This window comes from Orcinus orca, chromosome 7 (assembly GCF_937001465.1).
Source record: "Orcinus orca chromosome 7, mOrcOrc1.1, whole genome shotgun sequence".
Lineage (NCBI taxonomy): Eukaryota > Metazoa > Chordata > Mammalia > Artiodactyla > Delphinidae > Orcinus > Orcinus orca.
The window spans coordinates 50323694-50351345 of NC_064565.1; the positions used below are offsets into that span (position 1 = coordinate 50323694).

General features: G+C 36.9%; 1 protein-coding gene across 10 annotated transcripts in view; it reads left to right on the top strand.

Moving 5' to 3' along the window:
- TANK (TRAF family member associated NFKB activator) overlaps window positions 1-27652 on the top strand; it is an 87475-nt gene that overhangs the window by 20548 nt on the left and 39275 nt on the right. For 8 of the 10 annotated variants that reach the window (XR_004481535.2, XM_033421773.2, XM_049712776.1 and 5 more), the window contains exon 2: window positions 12982-13129. Coding sequence is in view for 9 of the 10 variants with exons in the window: in XM_033421769.2 (XP_033277660.1) it covers window positions 12982-13129 (148 nt within the window). In the remaining variant the exon portion in view is untranslated. Of the gene's footprint in view, window positions 1-7412; window positions 10440-12805; window positions 12918-12981; window positions 13130-27652 lie in introns of those variants that run through there. The other 2 variants (XM_049712775.1, XM_049712774.1) reach the window with 2 other exon arrangements.

Genomic DNA, 27652 nt, shown 5'->3' on the forward strand with positions numbered 1-27652 from the left:
TTTGCTTCTGTTGCTTTGTGTGAGTGAGGAGGCAAACATAGAGCTAAGATAGAGAAAAGACAGGATGTATCTCACTTATTCACCTCTTCGTTTGCTAAGATGGCAACTTTTCTGAGATAGAATATGAACTCTTATTATTATTCATACCCCGAGGGGTTGGGAAAAGCAGGTGACTTTCTTTTCTAGGGCAGAGTGGAAGACGTCATATTTACTCTATGTGATCCTTCCCCCATCCTGAAGCTTCTGTAGATTTGAACTGGCATCTTACCACAAGTGTGAACCCTGGTAGAATACTTACCCAGAAGCAGAATAGTCTCAGCAGTGGGGGAAACCCAGCAGAGGACCTTTTTCTACTTACTAAATCACCCACACTTGTCTCTACTTGTCCACAAAAAGTAGACTTGTTAAAGATTTATAAATCATTTTAGGGGTGGAGGTGGTGGAAATCTACCTTTAGGCCTGTGATTCTTTTCAAACTTGAAATCCCAATGTATATAACTAATCACAGTTGAGCTGCTCTGGTTGAACTGGGCAATTGGTGGTAGACCATTGTTTGGCTCATACACCTGCAGCCTCAATGGAGCTCCAAAAGCACCACTACTTTCTTTGATTATTACTTTTTATTCAGGATTGGTTAGATATCATTTGGTATCATAATGCTGGTTGTCAAAGACAACAGGCTTAAGATATTTTTATCTATAAAATAAGGGAAGAAATGTTTGTTTAAAAAGAAGGAGGGGGACTTCCCTGGTGGCACAGTGCTTAAGAATCCGCCTGCCAATGCAGGGGACATGGGTTCAAGCCCTGGTCCGGGAAAATCCCACATGCCACAGAGCAACAAAGCCCATGTGCCACAACTACTGAGCCTGTGCTCTAGAGCTCACGAGCCACAACTACTGAGCCCGCATGCCACAACTACTGAAGCCCGGGTACCTAGAGCCCATGCTCCACAACAAGAGAAGCCACCACAATGAGAAGCCTGTGCACCTCAACAAAGAGTAGCCCCCGCTCGCCACAGCTAGAGAAAGCCTGCGCGCAGCAACGAAGACCCAATGCAGCTAAAAATAAATAAATAAACAAACAAGAAGAAGGAGGGTGGCAGGAGTTAGAGTACCACTTGAGAAAATTTAACATCCAGATAGTAGGAGTCATAGAAAGGGACACAGAAGGAATGAAATTGCTCAAAAAGTTATTCAAGAAAATTTGCGAGAACTGAAGGGTGAACTTCCACGTGGGTTAAGTACAAGATCAGAAATCAAAATGGCTCTGGACTTCAACAAAAACAAAAGGGAGCATAGTAAAACTTACAAAACTCTGAGGAAAAATTACTTCCAACCTAGAACTTTTAACCTGGCAAACTGTCCTTTAAATCTGAGGGTAAAGATATTTTCCATTATGAAGGGTCTCAAAAAATTTACTTTGCAGGCACTTTATCAGGAAGCTACTAGAGGGCTTACTCCACCAAATTGGGGAGTAAAACAAGAAGGATGAAGATTTGGGATACTGAAAATGAGGGATTCAGCTAGAGAGAGAGGTGAATAAAGGGAATCATCAAATTCAAGTTGAAAGAAAGTCTCAAGATGAAGGCTTTCCTCTAGGCATAGAAATCAACAAATCTAGACTTGAGCAAGTCAGAAAGGTCAAGGAGAGATTCTTCTAGGAAGATGAAATTGATAGAATAATTGAAGTGTCTCAGTGGATTGAGGAGTTGTAGTAATGATAATAAGAAATGAAACAAACAAGAAATTTTTTCAGGAAAAATGTTTTTCAGGAAAGGAAAAGGAGCCATAGTATATTATATGGCTCAGCAGTGAATAGCATTACGTAGTCATAAGAAAGTTAAAGTAGAATGCAAATCTAACCAAAAAATAGGATATAACTATATGAGGAGAATGGAGAGAATATAAAGGGAGGGGAGATTTTAAAGAGAGCTGAATCCTTATTTTGCATAGTGGGAAGACAAGTAAAACTGAAAACTCAGTAGTGGCAATATTAACATGTTATTTAGAGATACAGAGATAATACCAAAAAGAATCAACCAAAAGGGACTTCACTGGTGGCGCAGTGGTTAAGAATCCACCTCCCAATGCAGGGGACACGGGTTCGAGCCCTGGTCAGGGAAGATCCCACATGCCGCGGAGCAACTAAGCCCGTGCACCACAACCACTGAGCCTGCACTCTAGAGCCCGCGTGCCACAACTACTGAGCCCACGTGCCACAACTGCTGAAGCCCACATGCCACAACTACTGAAGCCCACACTCGTAGAGCCCGTGCTCCACAACAAGAGAAGCCACTGCAATGAGAAGCCTGTTCACCACAACGAAGAGTAGCCCCTGCTCGCTGCAACTAGAGAAAGCCCGTGTGCAGCAACGAAGAGCTGACACAGCCAAAAATTAAAAATAAAATAAAAATAAATTTATAAAAAAAAAAAAAGAGGAATCAACCGAAAGAGCTGAAAATTGTTGCCAAGGTGAAGCAGGAAATGGGAAGGGAGGAGAGTAAGGTACTACTGTTTTTCTTAAACCTTATAAAGTTATTTTACTCATTAAAATGTAGATGTGTTATGCTTTGATTAAAAATAAAATAAAAACTAAATTAGGGTGAAAAGAGCTAGGATGTTGGACTTTCACATCAAAGAGACCTGGATTTATCTGGGTCTTCCATTTTCTCATTCGTTGAACTCAGGCAACGTATTTAACCTTTTGAAGCTCAGTTTCCTTATCTGGAAAGGGAACATTAAAATAAGGTAGTTTATGTAAAGTAGCAAGCAGTTTTTACCTCAGCAGGTGTCAGTCTCTACCCCGTCCCTAAGGTTTCCCAGGAGGAAATAGGGAACCACCACCACTGTTGGGAAGCTTCCCATTCAATTATAAGACTAAGATTGTCCTTCTGGTTCATAGCTGTGTGCCTATTCAGATTGAAGGCATGGCACTGGGATCTATGCCCTTTCTAAACTATCTGTAGATAGTTAGAGAATTTAAATAGAATTGAGATGATTTAGCGTATTGGTAGGGGTAGAATCAAGTTATAAGGACTGCTTGGTGGGAGAACTCTGGTCACACTCAGATTTCTCTTTCAGCATGAACTTCAGTGCAAATGCCATTAATGGTGTCTCTTCCATTAATAGAGAAAACAGTTGTCACATAGACTGATGAACTGTGGGAATTTCATGGAACCAAGATCAACAAGAGTGCTGTTGCTCTGGACCATCTGCCAAAGTATCAAAATACCTTTTTTTTTTTTTTAAGAACATCTACCTGAGCAACTGCTATTTTTGTTTCTCAATTCTATACACTTCTTTTGGAACAGTTCATAAAGCAGATCACTGTGGAACAGAAGGACACTTTATGAAAGCCTATTTCCCCGCCTTGGTGCCTATTTGTGTAGTGTTTTACAGAGTACAGTGCTTTCCCAGTTATGACTTGATCCCCTATGGCAGTGATTCTAAATCTTTCACACTTGCTTCTCCCTCTTCCTCCCCTCACCGCCCCCTCTCCACCAAAAAAAATTATGATCCAAGAAGTCTTGGACAGGGGTGGCTGATCTGTTTTTTGAAACTGCCCTGGATTATTCTAATGTACTGACAGGTTGGGAACCCATGTCCTACAGCATGCTGTACCCCAGACATTCTAAACTGGGACAGATGAGAGAACCGAGGTCCACAGAAAGGCTACAGCTTATTTACTCTCACCCATCAACAAGCATATCTAGACTGGACATGTTTTCTGCACTTCAACTCTGATTCTATCTTTGGTTGACTAGGCTTTTTAATTTTGATTCTCTAACTTGTATTAAGAGAGAAATTAACACATTTTACACAAGATGTGGTCTCAGTTAAAAATAAGATTTGGAATCTTATTTTATAGCATCTTTTTAATTTTTTCCAGATGCAAAAGGAAATGAAACAGAATCAAATTTTTTAATAAACTCTTGCTCCTCCACAGTAGGGTAGCATAACAAGCTAGACTTAACTAGATCTGAATATTCACATTTGGGATCTGGGACTTAACTAGATCTGAATATTCACGTTTGAGGAAAACTGGAGTGGCCCTGAAAAGAGTAGAGATTTGGGTAATTTTGGCACAGAGGCAGGTTTGAGAAGTTGGTTTGTCAGGCTACCCAGGGATTTTTAGTCCTGTCTTCAGGAGTATTCAACAGTAGGAGTAAGATAGTGTGTTGCATGGTATAAAAATACTGTATCTGGTTTTAAACTTCTATCATATTATACATTTAAAGTCACAACCTAAACATCTTGGGAATGACTAGGAATGGAGATCTGGATATCTCTGAAACCTTATTTATTTTCTCACTGGAGTTCTCTCAGTTACTTCTAATAAGACAAGTTGTGACTTGCAAACATTTGCCCAGCAGCCTCTAGGTGTCCTCAGGGAAATTAAAAGCAGCGGTATGAAGAGCCGTAGAGTTCTGTGCTGGTAATTAAGAGCACAGAGTACAGCTTATAATTATGTAGGCTTTGGCCTGTTCCCATTTATCATTGGTAATATTCTCAAGGCTAAATGACTGTTCAGCGATTTCAACTGCGATTTAAGAGAAAATAGACCTTTTTGTGAAAAGGTCCTCTGTCTCCTGAAGTTTCATTCTCTTTTCATAGAAGAGCTCTCTCCTTTCGTAGTGGTTATGATTTAGTAAATGACTCAGAGATGCTGGAGGGGCCCCTAATCTGTTAACTCATGAGATTTTAACTACTTCTTTTTCAAAAACAACTTTGCCCTTTATGAATCTGGTGCAACCTGTGTCATCTCTTCTGGTTGGCGGGACCTTTTTAAGATTACTGAAAATATTTTTTCACACTTTTTAAATTAAAACCAGAAGATAGGTACAAATGTTCTACTCTTGTGAAAGATCATTAATAATACTATTTCATTATCATAAATTTGGTAGAGTAGAAGAGAGAGACTTAAGAAAAATAACACATTCACTCTACCAGAAAGTTATTTTTCTTGTTATTTAACACTGTATAAATGTTAACAGAACAGAACGTTAGATAACATTCCTACCTGTTTGGCTAATAATCTCTTCATATAAGGTAACAGACTTATACTAAAATGCCTTACTATTTTATGCATATCCTAGTTTTCCTTCTGACGTTGTCCAGTGGGCCTATCCTCTTTTTTGGTTTATATTTGGGAGAAAAAAAGTGTGCATCTTGTGACACAAAGTGGTACAATAACAAGTATTGCTTCTTTCTCCCTCCACTGTTTTCTTTTAAAAAATGTAAGGGTTTTGTTTGTTTGTTTCTTTTTTGGTAAAAAGATTTTGGCCTGGTTGACTGTCAATCAGTATCAGAGGACATTAAAAACTTTAAGAATATAAGCAGGAGGGAAGGCATACTTAGCCATCATTTCTTCCTTTAGATTTCATTATCACTCAATTGGTACATTTTTCCTGACTGTTGTTAATTATGTCTCTGTTAGCACTTTTGTTCAAAATTGAATTCAATATCCTCTCCTCTCCCCCTCAGTATTTCTTCCTGTTTCTCTGTGGCTGACTAGCATCACTGTTTGCCTAATTTTTGAAGAATGTGGCTGGTGAACTTCTTTAACAAAATAACCTGATTACTTTACTTATTAAAATATAGATTATAGGACTCCTTCCCAGGCCAACTGATTCAGAATTGCTGAGCCCTGAACGCTTCCTTCTTGTCTGTTGTACAGATCCAGTTGGCCAACAAATCCTATTGATTCTACCTTTAAAATGTCTTTTAAATTCATCATCTTTCATTTTCCCTACTCCAGTTTAAGCCCTCATCTTTCACTCAGAATACAGCAGTAGTTTCTTATGGATATCCTCACTTCGTCTCCCTCATTTGTTTATATTCCCAGCTGGTATCCAGTTAATCTTTCTAAAACATATCCATCTCCTGCTTGACAATCCTCCATTATTCCTTAATGTTAGCAAGTTAAAGTCTAAATTTCTTAAGAGTGACATTCAAGGTCTACTGCAATCTGGCCGTATCTAATCTGCTGTGTAGTATAGTTTATGTAGTTAGTGCACTCTGTAACTCTAGGGTGTAACTCTTTCCAATTATGGTCTACATGAACGGTACCTATAGGGTTCTTTCAGTGCAGCACAATCATACGTGGTGGCCCTGACTATGCACCTGTCTTAGCACCCTGACCTCTCCATCCTGTCTGTACATACACCTTACTTTCATAAATACAATACTCACCACCAGTCCCTAAATGCACTATACTAGTGATTTCTCAGAGCCTCAGCTCCTTCAGAGTGAATGTTCTTTCCCCTCTCATTCTCTACTTGTTGAAATCCTTCTCATATTTCACGTCCCAGTATAAGCGTCAGATCCTCTGTGAAGCCTTCCACAGTTCCTCTCATGTTAATTGTTCCTTCTATTGAGCCTTTTTCCTGCTTATACTCTTTATTTAACAGTTCTTTCTTTTCTTCTTCTTTTGAGATAAAACTTAAATACAATGAAATGTACAAATCTTGAGTGAGCCTTTGGGTCAGTTCCTACAAATGCTTCTACCTGTGTTTCCCAGATACCTATCAAGATACGCTTATACATTTTTACACATTTATAATTGATCTGTTAATATGGTTAATCATTTCCATGTGTTTCTGCCTTACTAAATTATAAGCTCTAATTAGAGCTTATAAGGCAAAGACTATGAGTTTGTCTCTTTCCCATGGAAAAAGGAGAACCTACTGTGTGTTCAGCACTGAACCAGTCTTGAATATTGTACCAGTTAGGATACAGCTCAGCTCCTCTCTTAAGAGACCCCCAAAGACACTGGCTTAAACAAATAAGACAGATATTTTATTTCTCTCACGTATTACAATTCAAAGTATAAGATGTCCAGAGCTGATCTGGCAGCTCTATTACAATTCAAAGTATAAGATGTCCAGAGCTGATCTGGCAGCTCCACAGTGTCAAGGACCTGGGCATCTTCATTCTTGTTGTTCCACATCTCCTTGTTCCACCATCCTGGAAGTGTTGCCCTCACCACAGTGTTTCAGGTGACTAACCACAATATTCCATCCAACTGGGAAAGGGAAAAAGAAGAGAGCTTGTCTTGGAAGTTACACTTACTTGCTGATGACCAGAACACAGTGACATGACCACATCAGCTAAAAATCAGGAATACTCGAAGAGGAGAGAATGGATATTGAGGAACAGTTAACAGATATTGCTTCATATATGATCTCAATCTTCACAATAAACCTACAAACTATGTATAAGAAAACTAATACTCAGAGAAGCTAAGTAAATGGCTAGAAAACTGCAGATCTGAGATCTGAATTCAAACTAATACTCAGAGAAGCTAAGTAAATGGCTAGAAAACTGCAGATCTGAGATCTGAATTCAAAGCCTCAGATCTGAAAACTGCAGATCTGAGATCTGAATTCAAAGTACTTTTTTTTCATTCTACCTAGTAAAGTGTTAGGAGGGACTATATAATTGTTATGAAATAAAGAAAGTCATTAATTTTCACAGTGTTACATCATGTATTTTCATATCACATATTTTCACAATATCATATCTCTTCTAGGACATCCCATATAACTTTATTCCATACTTCTCATTATCTTTAAATGAATTACCATATCAACTGGCTTGTAACTTTTAAATCTATGATATCATTTATGAGGAAAAATAAATCACTATATTTGCCAAGCAAAAGCTTCTATACTCTGTATTTGTTTAGAAATGCTGTCTAGTCATAAAGTTGAAGGAGATTGTCTTGTAACCCCTTCACTTTAAAAGCAAGGAAAATCGAGGTCCAGAGCAGATATAGGACTTGTCCTGTATTCCATTACTACCCTTGCTTCTTTTCAAGCATCATGGACAAGGACTAGCCTAATTAATCACTTCTATAAGTAACCATAATTGTTATACTTAAGAATTGTCTCAGGTTTGCAGAGTTGTCCTGATCTGGAAATTCAAACTGAACAATGCATAAGAAATGTGTGTAATCCTGGGCTGTTTTAGTGAAGAATGGATATTATCTAGCACAAAAAAAACATCTTTATAATTGTCAGGAACCTGTTTTAGAAAGGATGACTGCTATTTGACAGTTAAATAAAAGGAATGGGTGAGGTCATTCCTACCCATAATTCAAAACCCAAGTCAAATGCCATCTACCTCTCAAAGCCTTTCCTAAACCTTGTAAATTGATGTGAGCACTTTCCTTTCCAAACTCTAGCCTTTAAATATCTCCAGGTACTCATATATATTCTTTAAGTTACAGCTAATGGTGCCGTCGTCAGGGTAGGTTTCATGTCTGTTTTGTTTTCACTACATCAGTGGCGCCCAGCCCAGGCTTTGTTTTTTGTTGGCACTCAGTAAATGTTTTATGGAATGAAATATCCATCATGGCATTTTAGGAGAGTACTTTGCAGCTGGCTTTAATAAACAATCCTTGAACTAAGAGTTTCAAAGATTTAGTCCCAGTCACTTGCTTATAGCTTTGTAGCTGTATGCAGGTCATTTAACTCCTCTGAGCCTTATCAGTCAGATTGGAATACGAGTAACAGGAAATGAAGAGCTGGTGAAAAACTTTGTAAAAGGAACACAACATTAAGGTGGCACTATCCCTAAAGCCCCTTGCTGCATCCCACATAGTGCCTTACATGTATTAAGCAAACAACTACTTCAGTTTTTCTAATTTAATTGAATCATAATGGTATATATTTTATTGAAATCAAAGTTTGGCCCTAGTAGTTGACACAGCTTTGTTGGAGCTGGGAAATTTTACCAAGGGAAAATAAAATTATTGCCCTCATGCAGGCTGATTCTCCTATCCTAGAACAGTTTCGTTATGAACCAAGGATCAATGAAAGAGGAAGCAGCCTGATGCCCAGGGATTTTCTTAGTACTTCTTCCTGTGCAAGCACATGCTGGACCTGGGAGGCAGAATAGGAACTTGCCACCCTCCATTTTCCATCTTACAGGAACAACCCAAAGGAAAAAAGGGACTTCTGTCAGAGGAATAGAGGTAGGTGTGACAGGACTATCCTGAAGCCAGGATTACCCTGGGGGTGGGATGCTTTGTATTCTGCCCACCCAGCTATACTGTCTTGGGCATCAGTGAGTTAAGTTTTTCCTTGTGTGGTATGAGGAAACTAGTAAACCAAACCCAGAAATAAAGAAATTACCACGGAAGGCTTTCCTTAAAATACATTTAAAAGAGTGAAGCCATAACTAGAAGAATGTTTCCAAGGCAGAGCTGGCTCTAGCTTGGACCTCCTGGGTTTAGGGGATGAGAGTGGCCATTTGATTTGAGTTTGAGCATGTTTATTGTAAATAAAACCATTTCCCTGGAGCCTGGCAAGTTTTGCAGCAGGCATACCAAAATGTAATTGAATTGTGACTGCCTCTTAAATTGTGAAATTAATTTTACACTTAACAAATGCTTTAAAAAATAGAGGAACAAGTGGCTTTAAAGTTCAGAGTGTTAATATTTGAAATCTGTCCAATTTAATTAACTGCGTCCCAGAGACTGTTTCCTTTTTCTCTGGTCAGTGTCACTGATCTAACACCCAATTTTCTTCTTTGTTGTGAGAAAGGAATTAAATGCATCATTTATTTAGTTGTATTGACCTGAATCATATCTCCCCAGCATACATTCTTATTTCAGGAAATCGGATGCATCCATGTGGAATTTACTCAGTAACTCTTCCTAGTGACATTTGTGTGATCTAATTCAAGGAACTGAAATGAAGGCTGCACATGATTTACTTGCATATGATGCAGCTGTTTTTAGTACTGTATTTACATTTTTAAAAGCAAGAATGCACCTTCTTGATGGAACAGACATACATTTTTAGATTCACAGACTCAAGAACCGTAGAACAAAGAAGTTTCTTAGAAATTGAATCCAGACATCTCTTTTTGTTTTGAAGAGGTAGAAACTTGAGTCCCAAAAGATTTAGTGGCCCTGAACTAAGCTCACAGGGTCAGCCAGTGATAGAACAAAACAAGAAACTAGATGGGTTCCCAATTCAAGCCTCTTGTTTGTCCCAGATAAATGTAGGTGTGGTTTACATTGACAATTTGTTATGACATCTGCAGCTTATTAAGACAGTGATAGACAACCTAGCCACTTAGCTACTTAAATCATCTAATTTCTGCATGAGCATATTACAGTATACTATAGTCCCTTTAGCTACCTACCCTTATTTTTCTTTTCCTGCTTATATACTTATTTTTAATCTTGTGTTTTTTTAAGCCACCCTAAATCAATTTTTTGAATGATAATATCTAAATAAATACTCGAAGTGATGCTTTGTGTTCATGCTAATTACTCATGTTTCCATAGTGTCTACGGTATGTCAGAGATCCTGGCAATGTTAATTATCCTAACAGTATTTCATCTTTTCCATCTATCAGAAGTAGCAATAAAAACAAATTTCAAGTGGAGTGCCTAAAAAATATATCATTCTTTCATTGCTTCACAAGGTAAAGACACTGTAATCCCCATAATAAAATCCTTGAAATTGTTTTTATCAAGCCTAGAAAATAACTTAGGAGTGTATTTAGTATCTTAAAATGAAAGACTGGCTGATGGGATTGAAATATTACCTAGGTATTTAAAAGGGCATTGTGATTTATGGTAAACTGATTTTCAACAAGGCTGCCAAGGGCATTCAGTGGGAAAAGAAAAGCCTTTTCAACAAATGATACCAGGACAACTGGCTAGCCACATGCAGAGGAATGAATCTGGAGCCCTACCTCATACCATATTATACAAATTAACTCAATATGGATCAAAGATCTAAATGTAAAAGCTAAAATTATAGAATTTCTAAAAGGAAATGCAGGTGAAAATCCATGTAATCTTGGGTTAGGCAATGGTTTCTTAGATATGATATGAAAAGCACAAGAACAAAAAAAGATAAATTGGACTTCATCAAACTAAAAACTTTGTCAAAGGGCACTATCAAAGAAATGAAAAGATAATCTATAGAATGGGAGAAAATATTACAAATTATATATATATGTATGTATATATGAAAAGTGGGCAAAGGACTTGACTAGAGATTTCTCCAAAGAAGATATACAAATGACCAATAAGCACTATAAAGATGCTCAACATCAAAACTGTGATGAGGTATCACTTCATACCCACTAGGATCCTAGCATATAATTTTAAAATGGACAACAATTATTGGTGAAGATGTGGAGAAATTGGAACTCTTGTACGTTGCTAGTGGAAATATAAAATGGTACAGCTTCTGTGGAAACGTCTGGAACTTTTGTGGCAGTTCCTCAAAAAGTTAAACATAATTGTCATCTGACCCAGGAATTCTGCTCCCAAGCACATATCTAAGAGATTAAAAACATATGTTCACACAGATATGTATACACAAATTGTAGCTTTATTCAAAATAACCAAAAAGTGGAAACAACCCAAATGTCCATTAACTGAGAAATGAATAAACAAAATGTAGTATATTCATAAAATGAAATATTATTCAGACATAAAAAGCAATGAAGTACTGTTACATGCTACAACGTGGATAAAGGTTGGAAATTTTATGCTACATGAAAAAAGCCAGAGACAAAGGCCATGTATTTTATGACTCCAGACGTCCAAAGTAGGCAAATCCATAGAGTCAGAAAGTAGATTAGTGGTTGTCAGGGGATAGAGGGGAGATGTGAATTGGGACTAACTGCTAATAGGTACAGGCTTTCTTTCTGAGGTGATAAAAATGTTCTGTGATTAGATATTGGTGATGGTTATACAACATTGTGAATATACTGAAAACCACAGAAGTGTATACTTTAGAATGGTGAATTTATGTTATATGAATATCTTAATGTAAAATACTGAAAGTTTTTTAAAGCATGTATACCCGACAATAAGATAAAGGTGTTATAAAAGGTTAGAGACGGTTATGAAGGATTTCTAATCATAAGGGAGTGAAATAATTTGGTACCCCCGAAATCCCCTATGACTGATAGAGAACTTTGTCTACTCTGGCTTTCAGAGGATTAAGAGAAAGGCTCTGTGGTGTGGTTTTTACAGCTTGACAGGAAGAATCAGTCATTAGATGACCCTCTGCTCAGAGTCAGGGAATGTCGTTAGAGATGTTATGCAAGTTGAGATGATAAAAATAAATTACTTCCACTGAGTAAATCACCTGTAGTTCAGAAATAGCAAAAAAGTTGGCAAACTAATAGAGCATAGGGGTAGGACTGATGGGATGTGATTTTTCTTTTTTAATGTAGAGTCCAACGGCAGCTCTCCCTAGATTTTGTGCTAAAATAAGAGCATTTTCACACATTTTAATTGCTCTGTGATAACAACAGTGTGAACTCCATCCACAAACATTTATCTACTTAATTTTGCTCTAATTTCAGTGTAGCAAGCATTTACCTTGTAAGTGGGAATAACTGTCCATTTAGTAAAAAGAAGTCCCTTCTCACATTGCTAATCCTGTTGTGCATTTCTGTAATAAAGAGTAATAACAAATGGCCTTTTATATTTTTCCATTTTTAGCTTGCATTTATAGAATACCATGTGCAAAGTAGGATCTTTATGAACTGGAACCCTAATTGCTCCTTAAACATTAGTAAAAAATATTTAAAAATTGTAGAAGTTAAGGTTTCACAATATTTCTGATCAGGATTTTAAATGAGGCTTTTTTGCCTTTATAAAACTTGATAGTACTTGGTGCTATAATGTTCATGATAAACCATATAGAACTGTCTTTGAGGTACATTTTTTTTTTTTTTTTTCGGTACGCGGGCCTCTCACTGTTGTGGCCTCTCCCTTTGCGGAGCACAGGCTCTGGACATGCAGGCTCAGCGGCCATGGCTCACGGGCCCAACTGCTCTGTGGCATGTGGGATCTTCCCGGACCGGGGCACGAACCCGTGTCCCCTGCATCGGCAGGCGGACTCTCAACCACTGCTCCACCAGGGAAGCCCTGAGGTACATTTTTAAAGTGAGATTTATATAACTTAATAGCTATCTAAATTTTTCAATTATTTTCCAGACCTGTCATTTACTCCATCATTTATAGTGATGCTACAGGACAGAGAGGAATGGATAAAAACATTGGCGAGCAACTCAATAAAGCTTATGAAGCCTTTCGACAGGCATGCATGGATAGAGATTCAGCAGTAAAAGAACTACAGCAAAAGGTATGTGGTTTTGGTTTTGAAAGTTATTTACCCTGGTAAATGGAATTTGAGTCTTGTGCAATGGAAAATATTATATTGTTAGAAAGTGCCTTGAAGAACTAAAACACAGTGATATATTAATGGATGAAATTTGAGATTTTTATTTGTTATCTTTTTTAAAAACATTGTGACCTGTGGGAAGAATTCATTTTAAGGTGATTGTATTGAGGAAAGATAAGAATGTTATCTTCCATAAATAATTTTTAAATAAAATGACAAACTGAAAGTCAGAAGTATTATTATCTCAGCTAGTTTTATTTTTTTGTGTTTTTTTTGTTTTTTTTTTCGATACGCGGGCCTCTCACTGTTGTGGCCTCTCCCGTTGTGGAGCACAGGCTCCGGACGCGCAGGCTTAGCAGCCATGGCACACGGGCCCAGCCGCTCCATGGCATGTGGGATCTTCCCGGACCAGGGCACGAACTCGTGTCCCCTGCATTGGCAGGCCGACTCTCAACCACTGCGCCACCAGGGAAGCCCTTTTTGTGTTTTTTTTTTTTTGCATGGTTATTTGGCTGGTGCGAGGACTGTACAAATCTTAAAATATCCTGGAACTAAATTTGTTATTAATTTATAATAGTCTTCCATTCTTTAAATGTAACAGTTAAAAATCAACTATTTCAGTGAAATCTTTAGTGACTTATCAGAATGTTCAGCTTTTTAAAATTACTCCTGTACACATAAAACTTCTGTTTAGTGCTTTCAGTTTCAAGAGAAAGTAAATTGGAAGAAAGGTATACCCAGGCAAAAATTACTTGGTCTGGTAGTTACCAGGCACATGTCTGTTATTTGTCCATTATAAGGTTTTCACTGGTCTACAGCAAAATGAGAATAATGTAATGAACTTCTTACAATGCTAAATTTATTCCGTTTAGAATTCTGTCCTTTATTCTGATATTGTTTCCATGTTTCTGTACTGTCAGAATAAAGAGCAAAATTTTATTAACATATATATTCATTGAATGATGATCATAGAGTTTTTTGTTTGCTTGTTTAATATCATTACTTAGTGTTTTGGGGGTCCCCAATGCCACCCACACATTCTGCGATTCTCTAGAAGGACTCACAGGACTTAGTATACTGTCATACTCAGAGCTAAGGTATATTACAGAGACATTGTAAAGATACACAGCCAGATCACTAATGGAAAAAGACATCAGGTGGAGTCTAGAGGAATCTGTGTGCAGGCTTCCTACGCTCTTTCCCTCCTGTGAGAGGTCACACAGAGTGCACCCTCTCCAGCTTCAAAAATTCACTCAACACACTTGCAGTGTTTTGGCATGGGGAACTCCATTTGAGACTCAAGAGCTTGGGTTTTTTTTAAGGGCTGGTTACATAGGCACCCTCTGTCAACCAAAATTTCAGATTCTCAGAAGGAAAGTAGTTATTCACCATAAATCTCATGGTACAGTCTAAGTAGGCTGGCAAAGCATTTAGAATCTTATCACTTAAACGTTTTCAAAAATCAAGTTCCCAGATGCTGTGAAGGGCCAGCCTTGCAAATAGGCCTTTCTGAAGATAAACAGCCTAAGGCCTGCTATGTTAAATTATTCCTGCACGGGCAGTTGAAAGTGGAGGATCTTATGTTGGTTCCCTCAATTAAAAAAAAAAATTTACTAGCCTGTGGAATTCTGAAGTCTAAGAAATATGCTAGCCATGCGGTTCTTAGTTTCTTCCATAAATATAGGAACTACACAATTCCCTTCCTCCTTTCCATTTGATACATCTACTATAAAACTAGCTGTTATACATACTTCACTGCATTCCTCAGAAATTATCATTATTCTTTGTGATTCTCCTTTTGATTTACTAAAGAATACTCACAGTTATATAGGTAAACTTAATGGGCTAGATGTCTTCATTAGGGGTGCACAAGAGAAACAGAGATGGGATAATGACAGGCACTTTCTCAATTTTTTTTTTTTTTGCGGTACGGGGGCCTCTCACTGTTGTGGCCTCTCCCGTTGCGGAGCACAGGCTCCGGACGCGCAGGCTCAGCAGCCATGGCTCACAGACCCAGCCGCTCCGCGGCATGTGGGATCTTCCCAGACCGGGGCAAGAACCCGTGTTACCTTCATCAGCAGGCAGACTCTCAACCACTGCGCCACCAGGGAAGCCCTTTCTCAATTATTGAAATGAAGTTTGGATTTCTTTTCCTTTCCAGTTTATGTATAAGGCATAATCACTTTTTAAAAAACAAAACAAAAACTCCCAGCTTTTATTCTTCTTATTTTCCCATTAGGTTCATTAAGAAACTTCAGCAATACTGTACTTGCTCTAGGAAAGTTAGGAAACACAGAATTAGGGAAAAGGAATATTGAGATATTCTTGGGTTAAGGCAGACACAGGAATTTCTCTGTCTCCTCTTCTTTCTGCACTGGCCAGTGGTAAGCAATTGAAAACTTTTGTAATTTAATCTCTTATCTGCCATGGAAGAAACTTTCACTCACAGCAGCAATTATCTTAAAGAGGGGAAAGGGAAATATTTTTTTACATTTCTCAAGAACAGGGGAAGAAAAAATATATACTATATATTCTTATATGTTAAACTCTAAATATTTTGATTTATTTAAGAAACATTATTGAGTGTCTGCTGTGTACTGGGTCCTTAATGAGGTTCTAAGAATACTGAAATAAAATATAGTTTATGTCCTTAAGGAACTTTCAATAAGTAAAAAAGGAAGATCAAGTTATTACCATAGCATACTAAGTGCTACAGTAGAGATCTGTACAGGATAATATGTGAGCACAGAGAAGAGGCATCTATCTCAGTCTGGAAGGATCAGGTCATAAGCCCACTACTAAGCCCAACCCTTTAGCTAAGATTAGGAGGAGTTGGGTAAATTAGGGAAGACGGATCCTGCAAGCAGAGAGAGAATATTATATAATAAAATCTTGGAAGTGAGGAATGTATGGTATGTTTTATGTACCATAAGGTGATCCTATGGCTCCAGAAGGAACTATAGGGCAGTATAGGAAAAGAAGCTGTGAAGGTAGATTAGAGCCCTATCTCTATGATTATGATTATGTAGTTTGTACGTATTCTTATTCATTCAAAATTTATTGAAGGATTTAATATATGCTTTAGAAGGGTCTTCCTGACAGTGGGATAGGGGATAAATAGGATAGAGAATTCACTCAACAAACATACATTGATGCTAAGCAATGGTCTAAGATCCAGGAATATAAAAATAAGTGGCAAATCAAGTTGCATTTTAATATATATATATATATTTCTATTAATATACATATATTAAATACATATGTACATATGCTTCAATTTACAAAAGAAAGAATGAATGCAATCATTTCAAGCGATCAAAATGAGGACTTAAATTAAGCATTGGGAATAAATTTGGGAATAAATCTAAGATTTATTTAGGAGATAGAATGAAAAGCAGGTGGCATATGAATGTAGGCCACTTCTGAGGGTGATGGCATAGATTCTAAGATGATACCCATGTATCTGGAAGAGAAGACTGGATTAATAGTGGTGCTGATGAACTGAAACCAAGAATGGAGAAGAAGGTTCCGATTTAAGGGGTTGGGAAATAAGATGTATAATTAGATTTTAGTTATTAGGTTTGGTTACCTATGGGACATGCAGGTGAAAATGTCCAATGGATGGTTGCAAATATGGACCTAAAAGCCTAGGTAGAGTTCTGAATTGGAGTTTCTAGATATAGGTTGTAGAACAACAGATTTCATCATAGCCTTGAATGTTTATAACATTTCTGAGTAATATGTATGGGGTGAAGGAATATATGAAGGACAGGAGGGTAAGAGGGAGAAAATAAGGAAAACCAGTTGGTTGCTGGAGATTCAGAAATAGGTTAAGGAATTTACTACGAACAGAGGAGAAACACCCATTCCTCTAAGAATTGGAGGGAACAAGAGAGAGAAATAGCTGCAAGTGAAAATAAGTTTGCAGATAAGGGGTGGAGGTGGCAGGAAGTTAAAAGGGTTATCATGAATCACTTATATCTGGAATCCAAAAAAAGTCAAACCTGTAAAAAACAGAGAGTAAAATGGTGGTTACTAAGGAATTGGAGGGGGGCAGATAAGACTGACGGTGTTTAAATTTGTAACAAGTAGTAAAGCTAGAGATCCAATGTACGGTATGACAAATATAGATAATAATATTGTACTATAATTATTTAATGTGATAAATACGACTACAACAATCCTATTACAATATATAAATGTATCAAAGTAACACACTGTACACCTTAAACTTACAAAATGTTACATGTCAAATTCATTCAATTTAAAAAAATCAAATAAAAAATAGTAGGGTTATCATATGAGAGTCCATTTTTTTCCTGTGAAATACAAGATAAGGTCATCTACTGAGTGAAATGATTTTAGAATATTCTGAAAGTGGTAATAAAGACTTGAAAGCTTCAGTTAAGAAAAGAAAGAAGAAAAATTTTGCATCCAGCCTTCACCATGAATTTTTGGTGGTGTCAATCCATGTTTGCTGGTTATTTTTTCATCAAGTTTCTTGATATAGAAGTAGAACAAGTGGGTGGCCAAATCCAGGATTAAGAGATTGTAGAGTTAAGAGTAGAAGAATTTCTGGTTAGGTGGCCAGAAAGTGCATACTAAAGCAATTGAAATTATGTGCTTTGCGATATAAGCTAAAATCAGAAAGAAGCTAATCTAGGAGGAATCTAACAGACTAAGAACAAAAAGAGGGTTTATGGCTGAAGTGTTCATGAAGTGAGAGAACAGATATAGAGGGAGTAGAAGAATGTGAGAGTTCAAAGGATAGGTTATTGTCAATGAGTAAATATTGATGTTTAGGATCTTCTGTCTTCATAATGAGTCATAAAAGTGGGTAGCTGGAATGAGATTGAGGAACTCAAGAAACTCTAAGACTAGAGCAATTCTCCTAGAATGGTGGTAGTTTTAGGAGCATTTAGAGAGACTGTTGTGAAAGGAAGAGCAAAAATTCTTGAATGTGAGGAAATGACTAGTATCTTGGAAGATAACTGTTTTGAGGAGAGACTGGTATAATTGAATGCCTTGTGAATGGTCTTTTGCTTAAGTTTAAATGAGTAATGGCCCAGAAGTGGCAGTAATGAAGCAAGATCATACTTATCTTTTTGTTCTCCCACATCTAACTCCATCACCCAACCCCTGTGGTTTGATATGACACTAGACAGCTTCATATGAGGGGGTTACAGAGGCATCTGTATCCTCAAGAGACAGCATAATTATTCCCATTTTAATGTGAGATGCCAGGCTTGCTGAAATGCACATTCTTAACCACTGGACCACCAGGGAAGTAACATGGCCCTTTCAAAAGAACAAAATAAATTTCCAGAAACAGCTCCTGAAGAAAACATGCATCAGACTTAATAGACAAAGACTTTAAAATAACTGTTGTAAATATGCTCAAAGCGCTAAATGAAGCCAGACTCAAAGAACTAAAGGAAATCGGGAAAGCAATAATATGAACAAAATAAAAATTTTACTAGAGGGGTTCAAGAATACACTTGAACAGGCAGAGTACATAATCAGTGAACTTAAAGACAGGTCATTTGAAAAAATGGAGCCTGAGGTACAAAAAGAAAAATGAAAGAAAAGTTAACAGAACCTAAGGGACTTAAAGGACACTATCAAGTGCAGCAATATATGCATCAAGGGAGAAGGAGAAGAGAGAAATTCTTTTGAAGAAATAGATTATTTGAATAAATAATAAAACTTCTCAAGTTTGAGGAATAACATGGATATACAAATCCAGGAAGCTCAACACACTTCATGTAGGATAAATCCAAGAGTCGTACATCAAGACAAATTATAATCAAACTGTTGAAACACAAAGGTAGAATCTGGAAAGCAGCAGGAGGAAAGTGACTCATCATGTACAAGGGAGCCCCAATTAGGCTGTCAGTGGATTTCTCAGCAAAAACCTTGCAGACCAGAAGACAATAGGATGATGTATTTAAAGTATTGAAGAAAAAAAACTGTTAACCAAGAATTTTATATCTGGCAAAACTGTCCTTCAGAAATGAGGGAGAAATTAAAATATTCCCAGACACACAAAAGTGGAAGGAGTTCATTACCCCTAGACCTGACTTACAAGAACTGCTAAGGAATGTCCAAGTTGAAGTGAAAGAGTGCTAGAGAGTAACTTGAAGCCAAGTAAAAATATAAAGTCCTCTGGGAAAGGTAAATACATAGACAAATATAAAAATCAGTATTATTATAATTTTGGTTTGTAACTCTGATTTTTATTTTCTATAGGATTTAAAAGACAAATGTATAAAAAATAATTTTAAGTCTATATTAATGGGTACACAGTATATAAAGGTAAAATTTGTGACATCAATAGCAAAGTGGGGGGCAGAGCTATAAAGGCATAAGGTTTTTGTATGCAGCTGAAGTTAAGTTGTTGTCGATTTGAGATAGATTGTCATAACTTCAGGATATTATATGTAATCTCAGTGATAACCACAAAGAAAATATAAAATATTCACAAAAGGAAAGGAGAAGAGAATCAAAGTGTGTCACTACAAAAAACCAACTAAATACAGAGGAAGGCAGTAGCAGAATAAATGAGGAACAAAATGCTATAAGACATACAAAAAATAAAGAACAAAATGACAAAAGTAAGTACTTCCCTATGGGTAATTACTTTAAGTATAAATGGTCCCACCCTACTCAAAAGACATAGATTAGCATAATGGATAAAAAAACTGGATTCTACTATGTGCTGTCTATAAGACTCACTTTAGATTTTAAAACATGCATAGATTGAAAATGAAAGGATGGGAAAAGACTCCGTGCAAATAGTAACCAAAAGAGAGCAAGTGTGGCTATACTAATATCAGACAAAGTAGACTTTATGTCAAAAATTGTTACAAAAAAAAGGAGGGACATTACATAGTGATAAAAGGACGGTATCAAGAAGATATGACAGTTATAAACATATATGCACTGAACATCAAAACTCAAAAATATACGAAGCAAACATTTATAGTATTTAAGGGAAGAAATAGATGACTCTACAGTAACAGTAGGCAGCTTCAATATCTCACTTTCAACACTTCCATTGATGGATAGAACAACCAGACAAAGATGATCAATAAGGAAATAGAAGACTTGAGCAACATCATGGACCAATTGGAAATAGCAGACATATACAGAATAGTCCACCCAGCAGTAGCAGAATTCACATGTTTTTCAAGTTTACATGAAACATTCTCTAAGACCATATTTTAAGCCATTAAAAAGGCACCATAAATTTTAAAAGATTGAAATCATACAAAGTGTCTTTTCTAATCACAGTGGAATGAAACTAGAAATCAATGGCAGAAGGAAAACTAAGAAATTCACAAGTATGTGGAAATTAAATAACACACTCTTAAATAACCAATGGGTCAGAAAAAAAATCATAAGGGAAATTAGAAAATATCTTGGAGACAAATGAAAATGAAAGCACAACATACCAAAACTTAATGGGATGCAGTGAAAGCGTGCTGAAAGGGTGAAGAAAGATCACAAATCGGTAACCTAACTTTACACCTTAAGAAATTAAAAAAAGAACAAAATAAACCCAGAGCTACCAGAAAGAAGGAAATAGTGAAGATTAGAGCAATGATAAACAAAATAGAGACTAGAAACTAATAAAGCCAATGAAACCAAGAATTGGTTCTTCTAAAAGATCAACAAACTTGACAAATCTTTAGCCAAATTGATTAAGAAAAAGAAGACTCAAATAACTAAAATCAGAAATGAAAGAGGGGACAATACTACCAAATTGGATAACCTAGATAAAATCGACAAATTCCTAGAAACACACAACCTACCAAGACTGGAACATGGAGATATAGAAAATCTGAATAGACCTATATCTAGTAAAGAGGTTGAAACAGTAACCAAAAATTTACAACAAAGAAAGCCCAGAACTTAATGTCTTCCCTGGTGATTTCTACCAAACATTCAAAGAAGAATTAACACCAGTCCTTCCCACACTCTTCCAAAATATTGATCAAGATGGAACACTTTCCTAACTCAGTTCTATGAAGCCAGCAACCCTAATCCCAAAGCCAGACAAAGGCACTACAAGAAAACTACAGGCTGATATGTCTTATGAATATTAATACAAAAATCCTCAACAAAATACTAGCAAACGAAATTCAACAGCATTTTAAAAGGATTATACACTTTGACCAAGTGCGATTTATTCCTGCAGTGCAAGGATGGTCAAGTCAATCAGTGTAATCAAAATTAGTCAATGTGGGCTTCCCTGGTGGCACAGTGGTTGAGAGTCCTCCTGCCGATGCAGGGGACATGGGTTCGTGCCCCGGCCCGGGAGGATCCCACGTGCTGTGGAGTGGCTGGGCCCGTGAGCCATGGCTGCTGAGCCTGTACGTCCAGAGCCTGTGCTCCACAATGGGAGAGGCCACAGCAGTGAGAGGCCCGCGTGGCGCAAAAAAAAAAAAAAAATCAGTCAAGGTAATACACCACTTTAACAGAATGAAGAGGGGGACAAAAACCACAGGATCATCTCAATTGATGCAGAAGAGTTGATAAAATAACACCTTTTTTTTTAATAAAAGCGCTCAACAAACTAGGACTAGAAGGAAATTATTGCAACATAATAAAGGCCATATACGAAAAACCCACAGCTAACATAATACTCCATGGCAAAAGACTGAAAGCTTTTTCTCTGAGATCAGGAACAAGACAAGGATGTCCACTTTCACTACTTCTATTCAACATAGCACTGTAAGTCCTACCCAAAGTAATTAGGCAAGAAAAGCAATATCCAAATTGGAAAGGGAGAAGAAAAATTATTTCCATTTGTTTCCAGATTACTTGATCCTGTGTGTAGAAAACCCGAAAGATTCCATCAAATAAACTATTAGAACTAATAAACAAATTCAGCAAAGTTGTAGGGTACAAAGTCAACACTCAGAAATCATTAACATTAAACAAACTGAAAAGGAAATTAAGAAAATTCAATTTACAATAGTATCAAAATGAATAATATACTTAACAATAAATTTAACCAAGTAGGCGACAGACTTACACACTGAAAACTACAAAATGTTGCTGAAAGAAATTAAAAGAATAGGGAGTTCCCTGGTGGCTTAGTGGTTAGGATTCCAGGCTTTCACTGCCGTGGCCCAGTTCAATCCCTGGTCGGGGAACTGAGATCCTGCAAGCTGCACAGAGCAGCCAGAAGAAAAAAAAATTAAAAGAAGAAACATATGGGGGAAAGTCTGTGTTCTTGGGTTGGACCCTTACCTTTCACCATATACAGATTAACTTAAACCTGATCAAAGACCTAAATGCGAGAGCTACTATAAAACTCTTAGAAGAAATCATAGAGGGAGAGCTTCATGACATTGGGTTTGGCAATGACTTCTTAGATATGACACCAAAAACACAGACAACAAAAGAAAAATTAGGTAAGTTGGACTTATCAAAATTAAAACTTTTGTGCATCAAAGGACGCTATCAACAGAGTGAAAGGCAACCCAAGGAATGAGCGAAGATAATTGCAAATCATTTATCTGATAAAGGATTGATATTTAGAATATATAAAGAGCTCCTACTCTCAACAACAAAAAACAACTTGATAAAAAAATAGGGAAAGGACTTGAATAGACATTCTCCAAAGAAGTTACACAAATGACCAATAAGCACATGAAAAGATGCTCGACATCATTAGGGAAATGCAAGTTAAAACCACAGTAAGACACCACTTTGTACCCATTGGGATGGCTATTACAGAAAATTAAATTAAGGGGCTTCCCTGGTGGCGCAGTGGTTGAGAGTCCGCCTGCCGATGCAGGGGACACGGGTTTGTGCCCCGGTCCGGGAGGATCCCGCGTGCCGCGGAGCGGCTGGGCCCGTGAGTCATGGCCGCTGGGCCTGTGTGTCCGGAACCTGTGCTCCGCAACGGGAGAGGCCACAACAGTGAGAGGCCCGCATACCGCAAAAAAAAAAAAAAAAAAAAAATCAGTGTTGGTGAGGATGTGGGGAAATTAGAACTCTTGTACATTACTGATGGGAATGTAAAATAGTGTATCCACTGTGGAAAATAAATGATGTTTCTTCAAAACAAAACATAGGATTACCATATAATCTAGCAATTCCACTTCTGGGTACATACCCAAATGAACTGAAAGCAGGGATTCAAAGAGATATTTGTATGCCCTTGTTCATAGCAGCCTTATTTAGTGGCCAAAAGGTGGAAGCAACCCAAGTGCCCCTCAATGGATGAATAGATAAACAAAATGTGGTATATACATACAATGGATAGACTAGTTGGATTCAGAGAGACAGAAAGTAGTAGGGTGGTTCCTAGAGGCTGGGGGAAAGGAGTGGGGAATTAGTGTTTCAAAGGACAGATTTTCAGTTGGGGAAGATGAAAAAGTTCTGGAGGTGGATGGTGGTGATGGTTGCACAACAATGTAAGTGTACTTAATGCCGCAGAACTGTACACTTAAAAATGGTTAAAATAGCAAATTTTATGTTACATATATTTTACCACAACTTTCAAAAAATCTATTACCAAAAAACAAAAATCAGTGTAGCCTAGATTCTCCTGCTATCTATGTTTTATTGCTGTTCACCTGTCATTCATCAGTTTGTACAGACTCGCCTGCCTTTTACCACTTAGCTGTCCATACTCCAAGTCAGTTCTTCTCACAGCATTTCTTCTAGTTCACTGCAGTTTAAGACTCAGAAGCTCCTCTTTGAAAAGTCAGTGTGCTACATCCATTTAAGAACATTCTGTCAAGCAAAGACATCTGAGCATTCCAAATCAATAAAGGAGACAAAGACAAATAAGGCAGGTAAGTGATTTTTTTAAAATACTATTGGCCAAAATTACAAAAGCAGCACATGCTTATTGAAAAAAATGCAAATAATCCAAGATACACAGAATATAAAGTGATGGTCCTCTCCCTCACTTCCCAGAGGTAATCATTGTTAGTAATATATGTATATCCTTCCAAAATATGTGAATCATGTTTTTTCAAAAATGGAGTTATGCTAATTTGAAAAAGGTTTTAAATTTTTTTAAATATCTTTATCTTCACCATCATCATCACTAAGATTTATTGAGGCTTACGTTTGCCAAAGTGCTTCACAGTCATCTGATTTAATCATTTTACAGCTCTTATGAGGAAGAATTATCTTTCATATGAGGAAACTGAAGTACAAAAAGGGTGAAAAAACTTGCCCACAACCACATCACTAATAAGTAGTAGAACTATGATTTGAAAAAAAAAATTGCTTGACCACAGATTTCATGTCTATGACTTCTTTGCCTAAAATCATCCATAGTCTTTCAAGTTCACACATACAGAACTACCTCATTCCATCTAATAACTGATCATCTCTCTTGTACTACCTCTTACTTAAAGCACTATTTTTCTTTAACATTTCAGATACCATATTTGATTTTTCTCATTCCTTTTTGGGTTGCATTTCCTCATTCTTCTCTGTAGGTTTATTCTCTACTACCAGGTCACTAAACATTAGACTTATTCAAGGCCTTCTTTGCATCTTACTTTATATTCTTGTATGAGCTATTTCATCTTCTCCTATGGCTTCAAATACCTATGACAGTTACTCTTAAATTTATCTCCCTACTCCAGATTTACTCTCTGAGCTCTAGACTCATATATCTTATTGTCACTTGGAAGGCACATTAAACTGGATGTCAGACCTGAACTTATATATCCACTATTTTTTTCCCACCTATACCATATTAATAGAGTAATGAGTTTTATAAGGTACCGTGTGGAATAATACTGCCTTTTATTTATCCTAAGTTACCTCAGTTAAATTTCAAAGGATGATCCTTCATATGGCTACTAATATCCTACTATTGATCGTCAAGTATATTTACTTTCCCTGGCCCCTAAGAGGTGTTCTTCTCTATACCAAATTTTCCATTGTTACATCTAGGCACTCCTACCACCATGACATTAAATTGTTTGTCTTAGAACCTCTAGTCTGTAAGAAAACATGACTATTTTTAGCTCTTCCTTACAGTTTAGCCTTTATTCTAGACCATATTAAAATGGCAGGTAATCCCAGAAAATACTGAACCAATTTTATCCTTTTCCCTCCTTCAATCCTTAAATTCATATTACTTCAGAAAGCAGAAAGGAGAATTAACTTTTTATGAATGAGTATATTTTACAAGAGTCACATACTTTATATGTAAATACTCCCAGCCCTACAAAGTTGGCATTGTTAGCCCCGTTTTCAAATGAAGAAACTGACACTCTCAGAAATAAGTTAATTTTTTAACATAAGTGGCAGAATCTATACTGAAACAGTTTATCTGACTCAAAAGTCCATATTCATTATACTAACCTAGTTAAATCACAGCCCATTCCAGGTTTTCAAACCGTTTTCTTCCCATTGCTATAAATAACCAAATATAATCTTCCCTATCCTTGGATAAATCCTTACTTTGTGATTTATACATCTCTTACTAAGAGAGCCTAGAGTATAAAGTTTGCCATTCATATTTCTTTTATTCATCCTACAAATAATTTATGTTCCAGGAACATAATAAATGCTAGGGATTCAAAGATACATAAAACATAAAATGTACCTTTTAAAGGATTCACAGTCTAATATGGCTTATTCTGTTTCTTGCTTTGTATAAGCACTTAGGTATACCCAGACTAAAAGGTCTTCTGACTGTTGCAAAGTAGAGGAATATTTTAATCACGGTAGCCCCTGACATAAACAACTTTTAATGTGCTTGAAGGATAAGAGAAGAGATTATTATATAGGGCAGTGATAGAGTTGGCTTGGCCTCTGAATTTTGTGCAGATAGAATAAGCTATTGTTACAAAGAGATCAGGAAATACCGTGCTTAAATAAGGTAGAAGTTTATTTCTCTCCCATGTAACAGTCCAGAAGTGAGTAGCCAGGGCTAGTTAGGCAGCTCATTCACCCCTAAATTACAGTTTCCCTGTCTGGAGTCACAGTGGCTGCTCTACTTGTTATCATTTCCCTGCCAGTAAGAAGAGAGAGAAGTGGGGAAGAGCAAACAACTTCCTTTTAATGATGTAGTCCAGAATTTGGACAGGTCACTTCTGTTCATACCCCGTTAGCCAGAACTTAGTTACATGGTCACACCTAGTAGTGGGGAAGGCCAGTAAATATATTCTCTAGCTGGATGATCATGTGCCCACTTAAAGGTCTATATTACTGGGCTTCCCTGGTGGCACAGTGGTTGAGAGTCCGCCTGCCGATGCAGGGGACACAGGTTCGTGCCCCAGTCCGGGAAGATCCCACATACCGCAGAGCGGCTGGGCCCATGAGCCATGGCTGCTGAGCCTGTGCGTCTGTAGCCTGTGCTCTGCAACGGGAGAAGCCACACAAAAAAAGTCTATATTACTAAAAGAAAGAATGAGAATGCGTATGTGGTAATAATTAGCAGTCTTTGCCATATCTTGTGACTGACTAGTTAAGTTGCCTAGGGAGTTTCAAATATCACAAGATTCCACAGTGTGGAATTAAATATTAAATCAGTTTTATTATACCAAGTTGCTTATCACTCATTTCTGCCACTGTCCTGTGGGAGAAACCAAATATATTTTTAAAAGACGTAAGTACCCTCTATTGTTTCTTTGACCAAGAGAAGAATCTTAATAAAGTAATAAAAACATCTGAAAATTTAAAAACTGATTGCCAATTTGAAAGTCAGATTACCATATTCATAAATGATTAAGTTACAGAAAACTTCCTGCGTTTGATCTGCTTGTCCCCAGAGCCTTTGTATTATATAATCAGAAAATATCTTCTTGTTGAGAAAAGAAGTATTTGTCTCTTCTTGCCCAGTTCTTGATTAAAAGAGAAATATCTACAATAACTTGTATACAAAGGATGAAATTTTCTTAATTCTAAAATAGTTCAGATGCTGTGCTATAAACTGCTTTTTCTTTGTACTGATAAGTAAGTTGAAGGATATAAAATATTTCAAATCATCCTGTGTGCTAAGCAAAGAGCCTTATTGACTAACCAGTGGGTATAAGGTGAAAACCTCAAATAAGACTAAATTTATGCTGTCTTTTTATCATAAATTACAGTTCTAAATGTTTTTCTGACAATAAATGTAAAGCCATAAGGATTATGCTGTCAGATTGCTTTATTCTAGAGCTAGTCTTGACCCATGTGAAATGTAAACTCTCAAGGCTTATGTTACCCATAAAAGCTTGTAAAACATGTTTTAAAGGAATGCATAAAGGCGTAACATGCCTTTATTTTATGTACTACTTTATTTTAAAATGCCTTTACTTTCACTTAAGATGTGAATGGCCTCATTATTGTTTACTACTCTTCCTTTTTACCTTTCTTTGCTCCTCAAAACATTTATCTTGGTGTAAAGTGTCGGTAGGAATAAAGTAGTTCACTCTTTTTTTTTTTTCTACTGAAGCTACTGGTATTAGAATAAAGGTGCTTCTGGCTCTTTCTGATCGAAGCCTTATTTCTTCT